We start from the raw sequence: 20,825 nt of genomic DNA, 5'->3' as shown, positions 1-20,825 counted from the left end.
GCAGAAATTAGTTTCAGTCTTTTTGGAAGCATCATTTTGACCATTTTGTTCCCTGGCATTGCATTTGTTCTTTTTATTTTTTGTTTTGTTTATGGACAACTGAAACATTTTGAGAATAGTCATGAAATAAATGTGTCTGTATTGAACTTGCAGTATATATAGTGTGTTGGAGTTTCTGCTACTGGATCATTATGGCAGTGATGCTTGATGCAGCAGCTATTGGGGTGCCAGATGCCATACCCAGGGACATGATGAAAGCACAGAGTAAGCTCAGGTGAGGATCATTTGTTAAATCTCACCCTATTCAGTAGAAAGTCACACTAAGACTGTTGACCACCATAATCCCTACAGCAGTTTCAGTAATTTAATGTTTTGAAGATAAAGCATTTTATCAGAGAAATTTATTTTATGTTGCTAGTTTTCTCTGTCTTGTAGAAAAAGCTATGCTGTGTTTTGAGTTATCTTCCATTTTTCTTATGCATGTATTTACATGGTTGTATTTAGTTGCAGCAATAGTGTATGCTTATGTTATCCTATTTCCTCATCTACCTTTAAGCAAGTTCATGTATGTTCCTTTGCTTGCACCATGTCCATCTTCATTTCATTATAACTAAATGTTTCAACATTGCCTCACTTTTCTTTTGTATATGCTCTCATGTTCATCCATCTTGCTTTGATTTTGCTATGCATGCACCCACTACTGCATGTTCTGTAAGCACTATGGTGATTTATGTTCAATAGGTGTGAAGGTACATCAATTTTGCTGGAGCTGGATGAGTGTGAGGCTATGAGTGTGGTGTTCCTGGCACTGCAAGGAAATTTGCTCGCTCGTCATGGCTACAGGCTTTCCCAGTACCTCTGTCGTGGCCAGGCAAAGGTGACCACATCCTCTGAACATTAATTCTATATATAAAATAGTTTTAATGGTAGGCAGTACTATGTCAGAATATTAATTTTATCTTGAAATTAGACTTTTAAAACAAAACTAATTGTAATGTTTTTGCCTAATCTTATTACTTATTGAATTCAGGAAGCTTTTGAGCAGTTGGTGGAGTTGGCAGAGGAGGGAGGAGGTGGAGGTGTGTTGGTGGAAGCACTGTACATCATTGGTCGCTATGATTTACTGGAAGACCATCTTGGACTGCCAGTCAACTTCACTCTTCATCAGGTGACTCTAGTTTTTCCCTAGTATCTCAGTTACCATTGGTGTTCTGTGTGTTTTACTGGACAGCAGCAAATGAAAATATTTGTACATATTTCAGTTCTTCAAGAGAGAAATTGGAGGAGTGGAGCCTGATAGAAAGGCCATGTACTGTGTTTGTGCTGGTATGGCCCAGGAACAAACTGATCATCTTTTAGCCACTCGGTAAGTCTGTGATTGTAATGCTGCCTCTGCTTTCCTGCTTCATTGTCATTGTCACCTTGTATATACTTGAAGCTGTAATGTAGTAAATTTGATCTCTATTTATCATCATGCCTGTCAAGTTATCATTACCTGATACTTTCTAGGTGGTCTCTTCTCTGTTACTTTGTAAGTGATCCATTGCAGCTCATAGCCTTTTTTTTCATTCCATTTGTTTGCTCTGCCCTTTCATTATAAAAACAAGGTCTCATCTTATTGACTTGATGGGTGACACTTTACTGTAGTAATCTCCAATTTTTCTATGTAGAATAGTTATGAATTTTGTTTCTTTAATTCTCATTATAATCTTTGTGAGCTCTCATTTTCTGAACTTGAGAAATTTACCTGAGATTGAAACCACCAGTGATGCAATGGGAGTGTGCAGATGGCATTGCCCTGACAATACAGAGAGAGAGAGAGAGAGAGAGAGAGAGAGAGAGAGAGAGAGAGAGAGAGAGAGAGAGAGAGAGAGAGAGAGAGAGAGAGAGAGAGAGAGAGAGAAAGGCTTCATACATGCCTGTGTATGTTAGCCTTGCTCATCTAATGGCATCTTAATAATCTATACAATTTCCAGCAGCCTTTTTTGCAGTTTTAGATCTCAAAGATCTTCCTGAACCTCTTTAATCCAGATTTTCTTGAGGTGTCCTCTAAAAACTCAGCCATATGCATTTAGATTTCTTATTTCACTCAATCAGTCATGAATTTATTGAATTTGTTTAAAGCAAATTTGATGTTTTGTGATGTAATGTTTACAAAAGTGTTAAAGAAGTGGCAATGAAAGGATTAGTATGCAGAACAGGAATTGTGAAGGAAAGGGCTTATCATGCTATCATCTGATTACCTGAGTAATGCCCCTAAGTATTTTACCCTGAAAAAAATATGTTTGTAACAAAACAACAGACTGTACAATAGAGAAGAATTTGACTTGCCAAAGCCCCAGACAAACTTGTCTTAACACTTGAGGTTTTCAATCACTAGAAATATCCCCGTACTTATACATAAATACTATGCATTGCACTGGACCATTGTCTGTTAGAGATGTTATATTTTTTCTTGTATCAAAAATGTCATTTCACAGTTGATGGGGTGCTGATGTTTTTAAGCAAAGAATGATGCACATGTTCCATTGATTTATTTTTCCCACTAGACTAGAAGACTGGTGCTGTTCAGGTTCTGGCCGACCCCTTGAAGAGACCTTTGTGAGGAACCTCACTGGAATTAATTACCATGTGCTCCTCAATCAGCTGTATCAAGCTCTCTTGGCTGAGCAGCGAAACTCCCTGGCTTCCTGCCTACAGCCCTTCATTATGCGTGAGTTTGCATCACCAAGATCCCTTCCTTTTTCATCTCATCATTTTGAAAGGCTTCATGCATACCTGTGTATGTTAGCCTTGCTCATTTAATGGCATCTTAATAATCTATACAATTTCCGGCAGCCTTTTTTGCAGTTTTAGATCTCAAAAGATTTTCCTTTTTTAATCCAGATTTTCTTGAGTTGCCCTCTAAAAACTTTGCCAGATGCATTTAGATTTCTTATTTCACTCAGTCAGTCATTAACACCCTCCTAAATTGTCCACATTTTGTTAGCTGTAGGTTTTCTTTGTTTCTTTTTCTTTAGACTGGCACAATTAACACACTGCTCACAACTGAGAGGTCTTTGGCTCAAGTTTCTGGCTCATCCTCCTTCAGTGCCCACCAGGTTTTGTTGGTTTTCTTTATCTGATGTGGCATGGATGAGAGAAGAAAGGGAAGAGGAAAAGAAGGCTGTGCATTCATTATATCTCCAATGGTATTGAAGGGAACAGAGGCACATGGGTGGCAGGGATTTATAAAAGTATGGGCAGTGGGGAAAGTAGAGATAGTTAGATTCACATGGATTTGTTTGTTTGCACCTGTAAATACAAGAACCGAGAATGGGAGAGAGAAAGGAATTTTGGAATTATGTAAACAAGTACCTTGGGAAGGGAAAAGGAGAAGGGTAGTAATAATTGGTGATGTAAATGGAAAGATTGGGAGTAGTGAGTTAGCAAATGTAGTAGGAAAGTGGGAAGTGGAAGGAGTGAGTGAGAATGGGAAGCACTAATTGGTCTGTGAAAGGAAAAAGGGTTACTCTTTATAAACACCATTTTTCCATCACAAAATGATCCACAGGTACACATAGAAGAGAAGGGATAAAAGTGGTGAACAGAAGAGCCTGATTGACAGTGAAGTTATGGATAGACTGAGGAAGGATGTGGCAAATGCCAAGGTAATGAGAGAGATGTTTGATAGCTCAGAGCTGTTTTTTTTTTTTTTTTTTTTTTTTTTTTTTTTTTTTTTTTTTTTTTTTAGGTACCTATCTGTCAATATAGACTCCATGATCTGAACCAACTGGTTGGTCTGTTTTATCTTGAAAGGTATGAGTGCTGAATCACTGAAATGTTATCTTCTTCAGGGATATGATGATAGAATGATTAAATTTTTGATGAGTTTAATATGTTAGCTACATTCCATTCTTGAGCCATTGTTCAAGTAAGAAAAAACATTCTGTATGATATTCTGTTATCAGTCTACATTCTGTCCTATTAATATTTTTTTGTCAGGCCATCCGTCTCACTTAATGATCCATTTTGTAATTTTTTTTCATTATTCTATACATATTTGAATGTTCTCTTATGCTGTATTTCCTGTCCATCTGATGTGATTTTATGTTTATTTATCTAACACACCTTACTACTCTACACCTTAAGCTCCCTTGCATCCATTACTTCTCCCTATTTTTGCTCATCCACACATATGTAAACAATGAATACATTGATATTTACTCTCTTCCTCTCTTAGTTTTCCAGGAGTACATGTGGATTATCTTATGCTGAAAGAAGATATTTGCAACCATCACCCTCTGAGAACAGCTAGAGTCTTGCATCCACTCTAACAAGCTCTCTTTACTTTCTCACTTCTTTGTTCTCTAACTTTTTTTTATGGAATGCTTAATATTAATCATACAAACAGTGAACTTTACTTTCAATCTTTCCTTTTATTTTTCCAGTTAACAATATTCAGACTTCTTTAAAATGTTTCTTACTCAAGGCTAACTGTTCTTACCTATAATTTTTGTGTTGTAATTCAAGAGAGCCTTCATTCATCATAGTTTTTAGCTTGATGGCAAATGTGCAAGGCAGTGGTCTTATAATTGACATGGAAGGCTGACACATATGCCTTGCCCAAGGATGCCCAGAACTATGCATAGCAGAAGAATGCTCTACTTTGAAGTTGTGATTCTAGCATAAATAAAGATGGTCTGCTGAGGAGTCTTTTTAAAAGCAACTCAGTTAATTTCCCAAGATGTGTTGATGCTTTCCTCTTGAAGGAAATTAAGACTGTTTCAGAGGTTATCAGTGAAAACAATAATCTGAATCTGAGTATTTAATTTGTAGGGCATATAAGGAAATGTGAGGAAAGTCCATATTAACTTTTGCATTTGCAAGATGAATAGAATAGGAATGAATGTGAGGAGAAAATTGCAGGAAAAGGATAGACATACAGTTAGCAAAGTCTGAAAAAAAACAACAACTATTGTATACTATTTTATGCAGCATAGTGCACTAGATTAATAACAGCTTCAAATTGTAAAGCTGCTCATCAAGACAGCTACTTCAGCCATGTTCAGAATGAAACCAGCTTGTCACCCATCAGAGGTTATCTACTCTCATCCTCCCTCCAACAGGTCCTCCCAGTCCTCCCTGTACTTCAAGATCATTCTCTGAGGAGCTGTCATCTTGTGAACGTGATGTATACCCACTGCCCACTGGTTACCCACATGGCCTCTGTGTTATCATTAACATCAAGACCTTCATGAAGCCCAGAGGAGTGGAGGATAATGTGAGTTATCACCTACAAGAACCATTATCATCATTGCTGTCTGTAAATTAGAAGTAGCTGGCTTCACTTCTTAGGGAAGTTCTCTGTAGAGTTTATATTGAAACTGTCAGCTTTGTGAGTATGAATAATGTAGGTGATCAGTGTACTTTGTGGTGGAGGGTAGTTTTGTGTGTGGGCAAAGTGAGTTTTGTGAAGAGGCAAGTATATTTTCTTAATATAATACTTTTTTCCACTGTGATTAGACATGATGGACTTAATCCTCTCATGCACCAGTAAGTTTCATCAGTTTTCTTTACAATTCCTCTGCTGTTGGCAGGCATTTGTGGCCTCTCTGCATACCTTGCAAAACTTTGATTTAGAAGCAGTTTTCTTTCCTTTGAAACTCATGAGTAGGCATGTAATATATATGACTAGGTTTACAAGGAAAATATCTTTATGATGATCACATTAGAAATTCACTAAATAGTAATTTCACTTATTTTTTCCCCCAAAGATAAATACAAACATGAAAAAAAAATGTTCACAACCTCGTAGCTTAGGATTTTTCCTATAAGCATTCTGTGCACTACTCATCACCTAAACCATCTTTTTATGAGCTTTATAATGGTACTATTGTCATTGTGATATGTTAATTAGATCTCAAGAAAATAATAATAAAAAAAAAACACTTAAATCAGCATTCATCTTGGATTATGTGCAGACAGCCTAAGTCACAGGCTGAAACTGACACATTATCTAGCAGTTGGCCTATTCTAGGAATCATCAGTGTTGCCAATTCCTTACTTCTGTGAAACTTAAGTTCATCTTTGACTCACAAAAAGTTGATGCATTTACACCAGAAACTTTATTTTTTGATTAATTTAAATAAGTTTTCTGATGCACTTGTACATCAGTGCAGTTTCACATGAAGACATCTTGACACACATATGCATATGGTGGGTGAATAGGTTAATAGTATTCTTCATTTTTGTTTTGCTTCATATTAATTTATAGGTATGTAACAGAATACATGATAGTATTCGTTAAGGAGGTACAAATTTTTTTGTCTTAAAAGGAGTTAAGTTTTAGAGATAGAAATTTAAATATAGCAAGTATTCAGTTTCTTTTCTTTGCTCAAAGTTGTACTACATACTTGGAATGTTTTCAGGCAGAAATATATTATGCATGATTTTCAGGAGATGGAAGGCTAAGGTACTGTCTGTGAAGCACCTTATCCGTTACAAAACAAAAAAAATATGAATTCCAGGATTAGAGAAATTGTCTGAAATGTATGCCTCCATGTCATAAATGGTAATCTTTGTTGTGCACTCTGCATGACAAGACATGGAAGCAATAGTGATTCTAGGGAAATCAGAATAGTACCCCTTGAGGTCTCCCCAGTTAGCAGAGGCATAAAGCTAGAAACAACTTTGTTTTGGTAATATAGGCACCAGACCAGTAACACAGGAGTGGTTGTTAAAGATCACCATTGTAGCATAAGGATTTTAGTCTAGTTGATGGTAGAGTTTAATAAATATGAATTCCTAAATAGTGAAGTCTGGATATATGAGGTTTTACCATGTAAGTTAATTACCATGTCTGTACAGTACAATACCCAGTACAATACCCAGCAGCTTTTGAGTATGAAATATGAACTGAATTTCTGTAATAGCAACTTTAGAAGTAGAGGTATTTTCTCTGAATCTAAATTCTTCTGTCTTAATTTTTGTGAACAGTTTCCCCTTGTGGAGCGTCATGGCTCAGACATTGACAAAGAGCGGCTCACAGGAACCTTCAAACTCTTTGGATTTCATGTCATGCATTTTGACAATCCAGACTACCAACAACTACAACAGTTTTTTCGGCGCTTGCGCATGGATCCTCGTCTGGCAGTGGTGGCTTGTCTGGCAGTGTGTGTCATGACTCATGGTGATGAGAATGGTTAGTGGATACCTATATGCAATGTTGTATGAAATAATCTTTTTTGTGATATGAGCTTTTATTTAATATAGGGAGAGTTGGGAAGTAAGAGTTCAGTTACTTTGTTAAGAGAAAGGAAGCAGGAAGGAAATGTATGGGAGGCAGTTAAATATCTGTTAAATACCCATGCATATTTTATATCTTGTGTGAGCATTTTCTATAACTTTAAAAGATAGAATTTAAAATACCAAAATTGCACAAGTCTGGGTGTGCTGTGTGTGCTATTGGTGCATTTCATCAAGTGAAATGATTAATCAGCAAAAGCTTGTATGTAAGACCAGGTTTAATGTGGGATGAACCAAACCCAACAAACCTGCTGTTCAAGATTGGTTTCCAAAGTTATTAGATACTCCAGTAATATATGATTGGCCTGACTGAAGGTGGTCAAAATTTATATTGTATACCACACAAGATTTCACCCAGTGGAACAAAATGGCATAGAGAGAGTACATTCTTGCTCACTCCATGGTTGAGAAGAGTTATGGAATTTTCTTGATTGACTAATAGATGGCATGGTTAGTGAAGGTTCATTTAAAAAAAACCCAATGAGAAGAAAACACAGTGTGTGATGATGTGAACATGAAACTCAAAAGAAGCCAGTGGTTGCTTGTATACCAAATTCATGGCCATGTGCCTGGTCCACTGTGTTAATCCAGCAATCATTATCATCTCATAAAACTTTACTTTGAAGTCTGGTACAATACTTATTTTAATAATAGAAAGAAACTACACATGGATGACAGTCATCAGGAATACGATGATGACTGTGATTTTGTTGATTTTAAAGATGATTGAAAAAATTACTTAAATTTACTCTTATGTTTTAAAGTGGATTTTTATAAGTTTCTCATGTTGGAAAGATTTTTATTTACACTTTTCATATTTTGAAAATATTTACTTACTTAAGTTGATATATTTATCACTACTTCAACCGGAAAGTGTACAATATATTTTACTAGCTGCTGATGAACACTTAAAAATTTACCAGCTAAGAAAAGTTCACTAGCCAGTGGAGAATTACATATAATATATATTCAGTTTGCAGGTTATTTACTTTTGATCAATTTGACTATGAACAGAATATTCGGACTCTCAGGTCTGCTTCCATCCCTGTGACTTCAACCTGTACAGCCCCACACTATTTGGATTTTTTTTCCCCCTCAATCCCAAGCCTCAATCATTTTTTTTATTTTATTGCAAAATCAATCTGAAACTATCTAACACTAAGGGGAGAAGGTACAGTAACATTCATCTCAGCTTATTTTTGCCTTTGTGGGGGATGGGTATAGAGTGCACAACAGTGTGTTCCCTGGCCTACCTGCCAACCTCCCTCATCTTGTGGACCACTCTGATGCTGTATTATTCTCAATTTAATGTTGTTTGTAAGCAATATGATTGTCTCTTTGACTATGTACATGTACAACTATGTAAGATTTATAGGAATAACTAAATACATATTATTTCTATATGTAAATTTATACGAAATGTATTGCTATACGACAACAGTAATTCCACCAAGCCAATGGTATTATCATGTGCGGCTGCCCTTGTCACCATGGGCATGATGGGGGTTTGAATCTCAGACAGTTCATTCTGAGTTGGCTCATACTAATCCCCAGATAACTCAGACTCACTGAACTGATGAAGAGGATCCAGAAGCATATTCAGAGTGGAGCAGTGGCAGTTAGACATTCCTGACTGCTGATAATTATTTAATCACTATGGCATGTAGGTAGAGTGGGTGTGTTGCTGTTTCTCATTAGTTTTTACCTAATTGTACAATTCTACATGCACCCTCTCTCTCTCTCTCTCTCTCTCTCTCTCTCTCTCTCTCTCTCTCTCTCTCTCTCTCTCTCTCTCTCTCTCTCTCTCTCTCTCTCTCTCTCTCTCTCTCTCTCTCTCTCTCTCTCTCTTATTTATTCAAACAAATATTTACAGAAAGGCTTAAAATTCCACATTGAGTATGGAATTATTTAAAAAGCCTACGATAGTATTATTTACAGGAATAACACTATACATACTTAACATAAAGATAATAATACTAATACAATAATGCAATAAACATTTAAAGCCCAAGTGGGGACAGGTGCGTGCTACGCCAGCTGTTGGCTGCCAGCTTCACCTGGTGTGTGGACATGTCCTGCACTTGGGGCGTGGCCACCGTGAACATGTTCCACAGCCACGAAGTCCTGGTTGTGTAGGTGCGCTGGTGTTGGCTAGAGCGAGATCGAGGCACCTTCACTAGCTCGTCGCTACTAGCCGCAGCTCTGGTGCACCTCTGCACTGTGTGTGGCAGCAGCCTCAGGGGGTCAAGGTGAGGTACCCTCTGCATCTGAGTTTTGTGGCACACCACTAGTGCCGACATGTCCCGGCGGTGCTCCAGTGACGTTACTGGTGCTGGGTGCTGTTGGTCCTCGTCGGTGGCCACCAAGCGCAGGGCTTGCTGCTGCACAGCATCCAGTCTCTGCATGTGGGTGGTGGCACTCGACATCCAGGACAGGGCACCGTACTCCATACATGGGCATATCTGTGTCCTGTATAGTGTGAGGATGTCCCGTGGGTCGAGGGTGTTCGCCCTCCTGCGCGGGGCAGAGACTCAGAGAGAGGTCTGGCGGGCGACGACAGCGATGTGGTGATCGAAGTGTAGGCCGCGGTCCACAGACACGCCCAGGATCTTGATGTAATCCTGAAGTGGCAGGCTCTTGCCTCCAAAATGCAGCTGTCCTGAGACTGCGTGTGAGGCACCTGGGGACCGCGAGATGACCATTGCCTGCGTCTTCTCACATCTTTCCCCACTGCTCCACCAGTCTGCGCTGCCTGTTCAGCTCAGTGACGGCACGCTGACTGCCGAGGCGGCAGTAGGAGTGGGAGAGGGTGCAATCGTCGGCGTATGCTGCCACAGATGACAGCTGCCGGAGGAGGTCGTCGATGTATATGTTCCATAAGACTGGACCCAAGACGGAGCCTTGTGGAAGTGAGGCCCGGACAGGTGAAGGCCTTGATGACTGCCCGTTGACTACTACCTGAAGGGTCCTACCCTGGAGGTAATCTTCGAGCAGCATTAGCAGGTCACCTTGGACACTCTTGGCGCGAAGCTATTCAATGAGCCCCGCGTGCCAGACCCTGTCAAAATCCCCAGCAATGTCCAGGGCCACCACAAGGGTGTCCAGGCCTTCTTCCAGGGCATCTTGCCAATCCTTGGAGAGGATGAGGAGGAGGTCTTCGGTGGATCTGCCAGGCCTGAAGCCAAACTGCCTGTCTGAGAGGAGGTGGTTCTCACTCAGGTGTTGGCAGATGGCAGCAGCCACTATTTGCTCCAGCAATTTGTCCACCACTGAGAGCAGGGAGATGGGTCTGTAGTTGCTGGGCTCAGACCTTGAATTTTTCTTGTGGACCAGGACCACATGTGCTTCCTTCCATACTGAGGGCCACTTCTTCTCCCTCAGGCAAGATGTGAAGATGGTGGTGAGAGGAGCTGACAGCTCTCTAGTGCAGTGCTTGAGGAGCCGTGGGCTAACGTCATCCGGGCCTGTGGCTTTACCCACTTCCACTGCACCGAGGAGTCGCTCAATCTGTTCTGCCGTCATTAAGACAGTGGTGACAGTGCAGTCAGTTTCCAGGGCCAGCTGTGGTACAGGTCATGCTGAGTCATCAATCTTCATCTTGTTGGCGAAAAGCTCGGCAAGGAGTGTGGCCTTGTCTGCAGTGCTCGTGGCGGTGGATCCGTCAGGTCTGGTGAGTGGAGGAAGAGTCTCGTGGTGACATGCTCCTTGCTGCTCCTTCACCAGATTCCACCAGGTCTTGTTGCCAACACCTGGGCCACTGAGCTTTCGCCTTCTGTCCTCCCTTAGCTGATTCCTCGCCCATCTGCAGATGGACGTCATCCTCTTACACGCTTCCCGGTGCAGCGTCTTGTTCCTGCGTGACGGGTGTCGCTTGTACCTCACCCAGGCAGCATGCTTGGCCTCGGCAGATCCTCTGCAGCGAAAACCAAACCAGGCGGGATCACCAGGCCTGGAGAAATATACTTGGCTGGGCACCTGCTGCTGTTGGAGGGCATAGAGCCTGGTGGTGAGGGTGCGTGCCTTGGTCTCAGCATCTCCCATTAGAGGGGCCTCCCACTCCGTGTTCTCCATCTCCTGCTTCATGGGTGGCCAGTCTGCCCTGTTCCAAAGCCAGATGGTACGCGGGATAGCATCTTGCCTCGCCGTTTGCAGCTCGACCTGAGACAGCACGGCAAAGTGGTCTGAGCTGCCCACTGGTCCTAGCTGCTGGCAGCTGATGCTGGCTTCGGGTAGGTCCGTCACCACAGGATCCAGCAGCCCTCCCCGCTCGTGTGTAGGGAAGGTGACATGGTTGATTAGGCCCTGAACAGCCAGGAGATTACTGAAGGCATCCTGCTCCATGTGGAAATTCAGGTCCCCCACTATCATCACATGGGAACACTTGTGACGCTGGAGCAGGGTGTCGAGTTCCTCCGTCAGGAAGTCTAGTGGGCCTTGTCCTTGTCTCGGGGGGCAGTACATGACACTGTTGTCTGCAAGTACCACCCTGAAGAACAGTGCCTCCATCAGGTGTGGCATGGCTACCTCAAGTTCCTGTGTTTGGAGGCCGTCCTTAAAACAGGCAGCGACACCTCCGCCTGCTCTATTTTCACGGTCCATCTTCACCCACAGGGAGTAGCCTCTCTCTCTCTCTCTCTCTCTCTCTCTCTCTCTCTCTCTCTCTCTCTCTCTCTCTCTCTCTCTCTCTCTCTCTCTCTCTCTCTCTCTCTCTCTCTCTCTCTCTCTCTCTCTCTCTCTCTCTCTCTCTCTCTCTCTCTCTCTCTCTCTCTCTCTCTCTCTCTCTCTCTCTCTCTCTCTCTCTCTCTCTCTCTCTCTCTCTCTCTCTCTCTCTCTCTCTCTCTCTCTCTCTCTCTCTCTCTCTCTCTCTCTCTCTCTCTCTCTCTCTCTCTCTCATAGAGAGAGAAAGAGCTATCACATGTCCATTTCTTAAACTTACCATGCAAGCCATGTAAATAAAGCAAGAAGTTGGTGTTGAATATAGTCATCAGTGGACTCTTGGTGGACAAATGTGGTGTTGGTATAGCTGACAGCTGGTCTGTATGCATTAATTGTGATGTGTTTGTTTATCAAAAGCTTCTCAAAGAAGAGCAATGTAGAAGTGTTTTGCCATATATACAGTGTACATATTAACTGTGAGGACTTGGCAGGATTAATGATTGTGAATTGCTGCAGTACAAGTGGAGTGAACAGCATTAGGCAGAATAGCAATATAGAGGTGTTGGTGGTGAGAATGCACTCACCTGCAAAGCGTACTTTGCTCTGCATGAAGCACAGGTACTTAAAGTAGCACAAATTGACTCCTTGATTCAAACACACAAAATATACAGGGTATCCCACAAATTACCATATTTGACAGCATATAAGACACACCTTTTTTTCATAAAAATAGCTCAAAAATCACCCTGGGTCTCATATGCAAATGTGAGGTCTCCCATAGATTTAATTTTGAAATTTTCTTCACTGTATACCCGAAGATTTACACCAACATATCATAGGCAAAGATGCCATATCATATTTTTCAACTAGAATATGATGTAAGGAAGTGTTGAAAATGAAAACACAGCCCTGTTTAGTGATGCACCAAGTGTGCTGTTGACATCTCGCCAGTTGGGCTGCATTCTTTGCCTCACCTCTGTTTTATTACTGCAGTCATGTAGGATATTTTTACTGTTGCTTTTTGTTCACCTGTACCATTAGCTTGCTTTAAAAATTACATGCTTAAATACATGAAAAAAAGATTTTTTCTGAATATGCCCTGCTGAAATGGGGGTGCGTTTTACATGCCCGTGCATCTTAGATGCCATCAAATACGGTAATACACATACTTCATGATTTGATAGACACATACATTTTGCTTTATTTTGCAAGAAATTAACATGTAAGTTGTATGTTGTATGAGCTGATCAGCTGGGTGGCCCTCCACTTCCTTCCCTTCCTCCCTCTCTCCTCAGCTCGCTATATACTCGAGTGGTGCCTCATGTCATAAAGTGATAATTTTTCATGTACAATCTATGCAATCAAATCCTTACAGGAAACGGTTAGCAAGTGACAGACTAAATTTTTGCAGAAGTCAGTGAAGAAAATGTACATGCAACATAGTAATACAGTGGTTGTTAAGTGCTACTTTTTAAACATACATAGCAACTTTCCAGCTTTACAACAACAGCCCAGTGTTTCTGCCACTTCTGTAAATGTCCATATAAATTAAAGAATTTTTTTTCTAATTGATGTCAAATTGTGCTATGATCTGTGAATTTTGCCCCTTTACATACAATGTTCCCTCCGCCTATTCGCAGTTCAGCACTTGTGGCTTTACACATTCGTGGATTTCTTTCCTAAGCTAACCTAACTAATGGGTAATTTTCAGAGTTGCCAGATGTCATCACTGACTTAATCTTTCAGCCCAAAGAGCCTGGATTATTTCAGTTATCATAAATTACATGTTTTTCTGGGACTTGTAACAGTTACACATCAATATAATACTGGCATTCCACTGGCATTCCCTATTCAACACAGTCCTTAACATAACAATATATTATTTCTTTGTGACTTCAAGAATGTTCATGTTTTTAACACTTATGCACTGATGCAACTCTCTCTCTCTCTCTCTCTCTCTCTCTCTCTCTCTCTCTCTCTCTCTCTCTCTCTCTCTCTCTCTCTCTCTCTCTCTCTCTCTCTCTCTCTCTCTCTCTCTCTCTCTCTCTCTCTCTCTCTCTCTCTCTCTCTCTCTCTCTCTCTCTCTCTCTCTCTCTCTCTCTCTCTCTCTCTCTCTCTGGGGGCAGAGAGGGGAGGAGACAGGTAACAGCCAATCAGGAGTTAGTTGCATATGACATCTTTGCAGAAAGTGTGGCAAGCCTCCATGAGAGAAAAACCTTACTACCTTTCAAAAATATGGGGTTGATTGCATGTCAGTCAACTCTCCCGCATTTTAAGACCTAGGATTTATAAAATAAAGCAAGCTTTTGATGATTTTGAATTATACCATATTTCGCAAACAGCTTATAAAGTAAAATGAATGTTCATTTTACCTAAAATTTGGTAAACAGAGGTTTGTTATATTGAGAGTTTACATATCAGTTTAGTTCCCTTTCATTTTACTATGTACTGTATTTCTTTGTTTTATTAAATTGTTATGTACAATATGTATAATAATTGTTTCTTATTGTGTTAAAGGGAATTTTAAATGTGTCTTGTAAGTGTGAGACATATATTTTATGGTTTGAACTATTAATATAGGTATTTTTGGGGATATTCTCCCAGATTCACAAATTTGCAGTATTTGCAGGAGGCTTTGGAATGTAACCCTTGTGAATAGAGGGGAAACACTGTATTTGCATATTCTTGTACTGATGGTGGGATTTCATATTGTCATCCAGACGATACTATCTTGAGCTGCTCCACTACATTCAGCTGTTGCAGAAGTACCAGGGAAACATCTTGGCTTCAATTTTTTGAATCTCTTGACATCTCTTTTGGGACTTCTGCCTAAGTGGAATTTTTTTTTCCTCTGGTTTTCTTTCTCTTGGCCAGTGATCCTCTTATAAAAGAAAAAAAAAAGTTTGTGGTGGCAGGTTGGTGTGACAACCTAGGAAATTTGTAATTACTTCAACCAAAATTAATGCCAGATTAGTGATGGAAATTGGTTAGAGATTTTTGGATTAGTGATGGTCGACCTGTACCAGAAAGTGTTGGATAATAGGGTTGTTTTATTTTTGTGTCTAAATAGCAATAAGTACCAATTAAATTTTCTGATTAAAAAGTAATTACTTGATTTTTTATTTATTTATTTTTAGATAATATTTACCTGCATGATCGCACCTGCATTTCCACAACTGACCTGAGGAAGCTGTGCTTTCAGTCAGGCACTGCTTAATAAGCCACGCCTGTACTTCATCCAGGCATGCCGTGGGAATGAGGGGGCTGAGGCGTGAGTAATTACCATCTTATGGAGTATTTATTGTGTATTCTATAATTAATTAATTTTATATATATTTACCTTTAATTCTATCTATCTGTATTTCACAAATATATTAATTCCTGACAGAAACATTAATTACTGTAATTACTATAAATTAAAATCTAAGAACCCCACTTCAGGCCTTAACTCTCAGAAGGTTTATGGACCTGATGGAGTCACTCCTATTGTTTTCTGAAACTGTGCCTTCACGCTTGCACCTTGCCTTTGTCAAACTCTTCCAGCTCTGTCTGTCAACATCTGCTTTTCCTTCTTGCTGGAAGTTTGCCTACATTCAGTCTGTTCCTAAAAATGGTGATCATTCTTATTCTTTAAATTACCATCTTATTGCTTTAATTTCCTGCCTCTAAAGTTTTTTTAAATCTCTCCTCAATAGAAAGATTCTTAAACATATATTACTTCACAACCTTCAATCTGATCACAAGTATGGTTTTCTGTTCAGGCTGCTCTACTGGTGATCTTACTGGCTTTCCTTACTGAGTCTTGGTCATCCTCTTTTAGGGATTGTTAAGTAAAACTTTTGCTGTTGCCTTAGATATATCAAGAGCTTTTGATAGAGTCTGGCACAAATCTTTGATTTCCAAACTACCCTCCTACGGTTTCTATCCTTCTCTCTGTAACTTCATCTCAAGTTTCCTTTCTGTCTGTTCTATTGCTGCTGTGGTAGACAGTCACTTTTCTTCTTCTAAATCTATTAACAGTGGTATTCCTCAGGGTTCTGTCTTGTCACCCACTCTCTTCCTATTATTCATCAATGATCTTTTAAACCAAACTTCCTGTCCTTTCTATTCCTACACAGATGATACCTCCATGCACTTTTCCATGTCTTTTGTAGACATACAACCTTTCAGCAAGTAAACATTTCATGCTGGGAAGCCACAGAATGCCCAACGTCTGATCTCTCAAAAATTTTTAATTGTGGCAGAGCCACATCTATCTATCCTCCATCTATCAACTCAACACAACCTTCCAGACAACTATCTCCTCTTCTTCATTGACACTCAACTGTCTTCTCTCTTCTACATGGAACACCCTTTGTCTGTCCTTTACTTATATTCTAAACTGAAAATTTCACATCTCTCTAGCTAAAAGAGGTTCTATGAAGTTAGGTGTCCTGAGTCATCACCAGTTTTTCTCACCCCCCCAGCTGCTAACTCTGTACAGAGGCCTTATACGTCATTATATGCAGTATGCTTCACATGTATGCAGGATTCTACACATATTGGCTCTTTTATAGACAGGGTGGAATCAAAAGCTTTTTGTCTTTATCAACTCCTCTCTTCTAACTGACTGTCTTCAGCCTCTCATTGCTACAGTGTTGCATCTCTTGCTATCGTTTATCACTATTTTCATGCTAACTGCTCTTCTGATCTTGCTAACTGCATGCTTACCTTCTTCCCACAGCCAGCCTCACTGCAAAAGACTTTCTTCTTCCTCTCATTCCTTTCTCTGGTAAACTCTGGAACTTCCTTCCTGCTTCTGTATTTCCTCCTTCCTATGACCAGAACTCTTTCAAGAGGGAGGTTTCAAGACACTTATTCTTCAATTTTTGATGATTGCTTTTTTACTCTTCAGGGACTGGTACCTCAGAGGGCCTTTTTTGATATAATTTTGTTGCTCTTGGTGGGTGTCCCTCCAACATAAAAAAAAAAAAAAAAAAGTTGGTTAATTAGCAAGGATGTGGGGTTGAGTAAGATACAAACCCTTTGACCCAAGTATTTATAGGCACATACCAAGCACAGCCAAGGTCAGTTACACTCATCAGCCAACACTTTCTTCCCATGCAGACAACTCATTTAACTATCCTGATTAATCTCAGGTTTGAACTACTAGGTGCTTAATGTATTCATATATCTGCACAATTTAAAGTAAACATCACATGGTGCCATGACCAGGATATGTGTACTACTATATGTATACCAATACCAGAACAACGTCCCTCATGAAGAGGATAGCCTAGACAAGGGCAACACATGCATACACACACACTAAATAAATACCATCCTCAAGCAATCATCATATCCTAGTTTAATTACTTATTTGTTTATTTATGTTATTTATTTTTTTTTTTATGTTAGCAATCTTGCTACAGCAAGATAACACCATAGTCACCCATTCTGAAAGTGACTGCCTCATCTCTGCTGCCACAGTGCAAGGCTTTACTGCTGTCAGAAGTCAGACTGAAGGTAAGTAGCAGTTCAAACAACTGTCTTATCAGCCTTACATTTCTAAAGAATAAATATGTGGTAAAATGCATGACATATACACATGTTTATGTTTTGTATGAAATTAATTTACAACATATTGCTATGGCTGCTCCAGAGAGTGATTTTGAAGATGTGTAAATAAAATTTTTGTGTATGTATTTGCACAGGTTCTTGGTACATCACAGATCTATGCCAGGCTCTGCAAGAGTATGGCCATATTATGCCCATCAAGAATGTGGCTGCAGAAAAACTCGCCAGAACCTCAAGTCTCGTATGGGAAGCATGAAATAACACCTATGTAACTCAGTTGTCTGAAGAGAAAGTCACCCTTATAAGGTAACTAGTGTATGTTTTGGTTGAGTATTTAAATAATGATGCATGCTGTATGTATATTCATTATGTACAGTATAAAGGGGGTGTCACACATCCTTGATGCATCCTTACCTGAAGAGGAAACCCCACAGTCATTTTAATAATTTCACTCACACTAACTTAAGGTGTATCACTTACCTACTACAGTTTTCAAAAGAGTCCACAACCTCTCCCTATCTATTTTATCCTATACTTTCTTAATTTATGAGTCCCCAAATACATCTTTATCTTTTAGTACTGTATATACTTTGCACACACACCTATCTCACAGCAAACACCTGGTCTACACAGTTCCTCCCTCCTCTGAAGCCATATTACTTCTCACAAATCACTCTGTATCCTCTTATTATTTTATTAGTACTTTACACCAGATCTACAATGCTGAAAAGATATACCTGTAAAACTACTATATTCATATTAATCATCCTTATTGTTATATAAAGGAACCATACTTGCACTCACCTAGAGTCATGGTCAAAGGGATTGAAGGTTGCACTATCATACTATGGTAACCTTCTTGCCATTACTCTTCAAAACTGTGCATGTGGAATGCTTTAGGAATACTTATCACTATTAACCCCTTTGTTACCACTGCTCTGGGTGGGCATGCTTATAATTTAATTTCACTGCACCACTATTTCCAGTGAGCTGTCAGGTTGTGTCGGGCCATCATCCACTTGTCATTATGTCATGTATCTATGTCCTATACACCTCATCTCCACCATACGATTGGGTTACGTTCCTGAAAACCCATTCGTAACACAATCCATCATATAGTGAGCTTAAGGGGCACTCACCCTATTTTGGTAAAAAAAAATGGCATGTTTCAAAATGTGCAGTAATGTATTCATTATCCTTCTAGAATCATTGGCAGGGTATCTATTTCCTGTGAAAAGCACTGTTGATGGGTTTAAATTTCATTTAAATGCCCTATGGCATAAGGCAAAAGTGGGTGCAGGTTCAGGAAAGATCCTACAAAGTCATCTTATACAGCTTGTTTTTTGCCTGGATATGGTAGCAAGGGTTACAGTCTTATTCCTCCTTAAAGTATGATGATATAGGCCTCGTATGGTAGTATCTGGTAAGAAGTAGCTTGCCCAGCTAGGCTGCTAGGTGAGTGGTCTGTCAGTGGCTTCTGTGCCTTCAATGGGAGTGGTTTTGTAGCTCCCTGCTTTCTGCCTTCTCTCTCTTATTGCTCTTTCTACTACTCAGCAATGGATGGGAGAAAGAAAATTAATGCTAACCAGTAGCTTAAAATATATGAGAAGTGTAAAAAATTAAGAATAAAAGAAGGAAGTGGCTTAGCTATTGCTTTCACCCAAGGAGGGACAAACTGCTGCATCCACCTCCTCCGTGTCCAACACTCCTCCTCCCTCACTGCCTACCCCTATCCACTAATAAAGAAAATATGAACATTGAAAGAAGAGGAGAGGAAGAGAAGAAGCAAAGGAACTGTATATGGTGCTGTTTGTGCAACCTTACCTATATAATTGAAGGTCAATGTTTAGCAAGGAATGCATCATGGAGGGAAGGGAAGGCATCCACTGCTAGTGAAAAAGAAATACCCTCACCCCATAAAGTGACATTCTGAGGATCCCCAGCAGTGAGGGTATTTACTGAATGCCAGTAAAAGCGTGAGAAAATAGATTGCTTGGTGTGTTGTCTGTAACTGCTTTTTCTGCAGCCTTAGAGAAACTGATAAAAGGCCTGAGACAAGCAGTAGTAAATATTGGAATTTTGCCAGTTTCCCAGTCATATATTTAGAAATAAAAAAATTAAACAAAATATTCACTTATTCAGGAAACACATCTTTTCATAAATGTCCAACCCTTCAGTAAGTAACCAGTTCATGCAGGGAAGCCACAGAGCACCTGACTTCTGATCTCTCTAGAATTTCTGATTGGGGGAGAGCAAAACTTAAATTGTTCAATGCCTCAAAAACTCTATTCCTCCATCTATCAACTCGACACAACCCTTTCAGACAACTATCCCTTCTTCTTCAGTGACACTCAACTGTCCCCCTCTTCTATACTGAACATCCTTGGTCTGTCCTTTACTTACAATCTAAGCTGGAAATTTCACGTCTCATCTCTAGCTAAAACAGCTTCTATGAAGTTAGGTGTTCTGAGATGTCTCCACCAGTTTTTTTTTTTCCATCCTTCCAGCTGCTAACTCTGTACAGGGATCTTATTTGTCCATATATGGAGCATGCTTCATACTGATCTTATAGACAGGATGGGAATCAAAAGCTTTTCGTCTCATCATTTCCTCTCTTCTAATTGAGTGTCTTCAGCCTCTTTCCCATTGCCACAGTGTTGCATCTCTTGCTATCTTCTACTGCTATTTTCATGCTAACTGCTCTTCTGATCTTGCTAACTGCATGCCTCCCCTCTTCCTATGGCCTCACTACACAAGACTTTCTTCTTTCTCTCACTTCTATTCTGTCCACCTAATGCAAGAGTTAACTAGTATTCTCAGTCATTTAACCCTTTTTCTAGTAAACTCTGGAGCTTCCTGCCTGCTTCAGTAATTCCACCCTCCTATGACTTGAAATCCTTCAAGAGGGAGATTTCAAGACACTTATCCTTCAATCTTTTACTATTGCTTTGGACCCTATTTGGGGACTAGCATCTCAGTGGGCCTTTTCTTTTTTTTACTGGATTTTTTGTTGCCCTTGGCTGATATCCCTCCTACATAAAAAAAAAAAAAAAAGTGTGTATGTATATCACTTACTTCCTGGTGTAATTTGAAGAGTGAAGTATCACCCTCTAGGTGACCACAAAGAAAAAAAAGAGTTACTGGGTTAAGTGAAAAAAATTTGAAGAAATAAATACTATTATCACTCAAGATCACAGAGAAAAAAGATAACACCCCACCCCCCAAAAAAAAAAAAAAACTTACCTAGAAGGATTTCTGTCTAGTGAAATCCCCATTTGAGGCAAATACCACCTAGCTAATTAACAAAGTAACTAAACACTACAGAT

General features: G+C 39.9%; 1 protein-coding gene across 1 annotated transcript in view; it reads left to right on the top strand.

Annotated features, from left to right (window-relative positions):
* LOC135099718 (caspase-8-like) overlaps positions 1 to 20,825 on the top strand; it is a 43,658-nt gene that overhangs the window by 787 nt on the left and 22,046 nt on the right. Inside the window, 14 exon segments of the mRNA XM_064002182.1 lie at positions 154 to 274; positions 742 to 877; positions 1,031 to 1,168; positions 1,263 to 1,366; positions 2,550 to 2,713; positions 5,109 to 5,263; positions 6,979 to 7,183; positions 15,081 to 15,139; positions 15,141 to 15,203; positions 15,205 to 15,214; positions 17,341 to 17,448; positions 17,637 to 17,707; positions 17,710 to 17,754; positions 17,756 to 17,805. Coding sequence (XP_063858252.1) covers positions 192 to 274; positions 742 to 877; positions 1,031 to 1,168; positions 1,263 to 1,366; positions 2,550 to 2,713; positions 5,109 to 5,263; positions 6,979 to 7,183; positions 15,081 to 15,139; positions 15,141 to 15,203; positions 15,205 to 15,214; positions 17,341 to 17,448; positions 17,637 to 17,707; positions 17,710 to 17,754; positions 17,756 to 17,805 — 1,391 coding nt within the window. The 5' untranslated portion in view covers positions 154 to 191.

Source organism: Scylla paramamosain, chromosome 4 (genome assembly GCF_035594125.1).
Source record: "Scylla paramamosain isolate STU-SP2022 chromosome 4, ASM3559412v1, whole genome shotgun sequence".
NCBI classification, from domain to species: Eukaryota; Metazoa; Arthropoda; class Malacostraca; order Decapoda; family Portunidae; genus Scylla; species Scylla paramamosain.
Note: the sequence above shows the minus strand (reverse complement) of the source record. Positions and strands in the feature narration are given on the sequence as shown.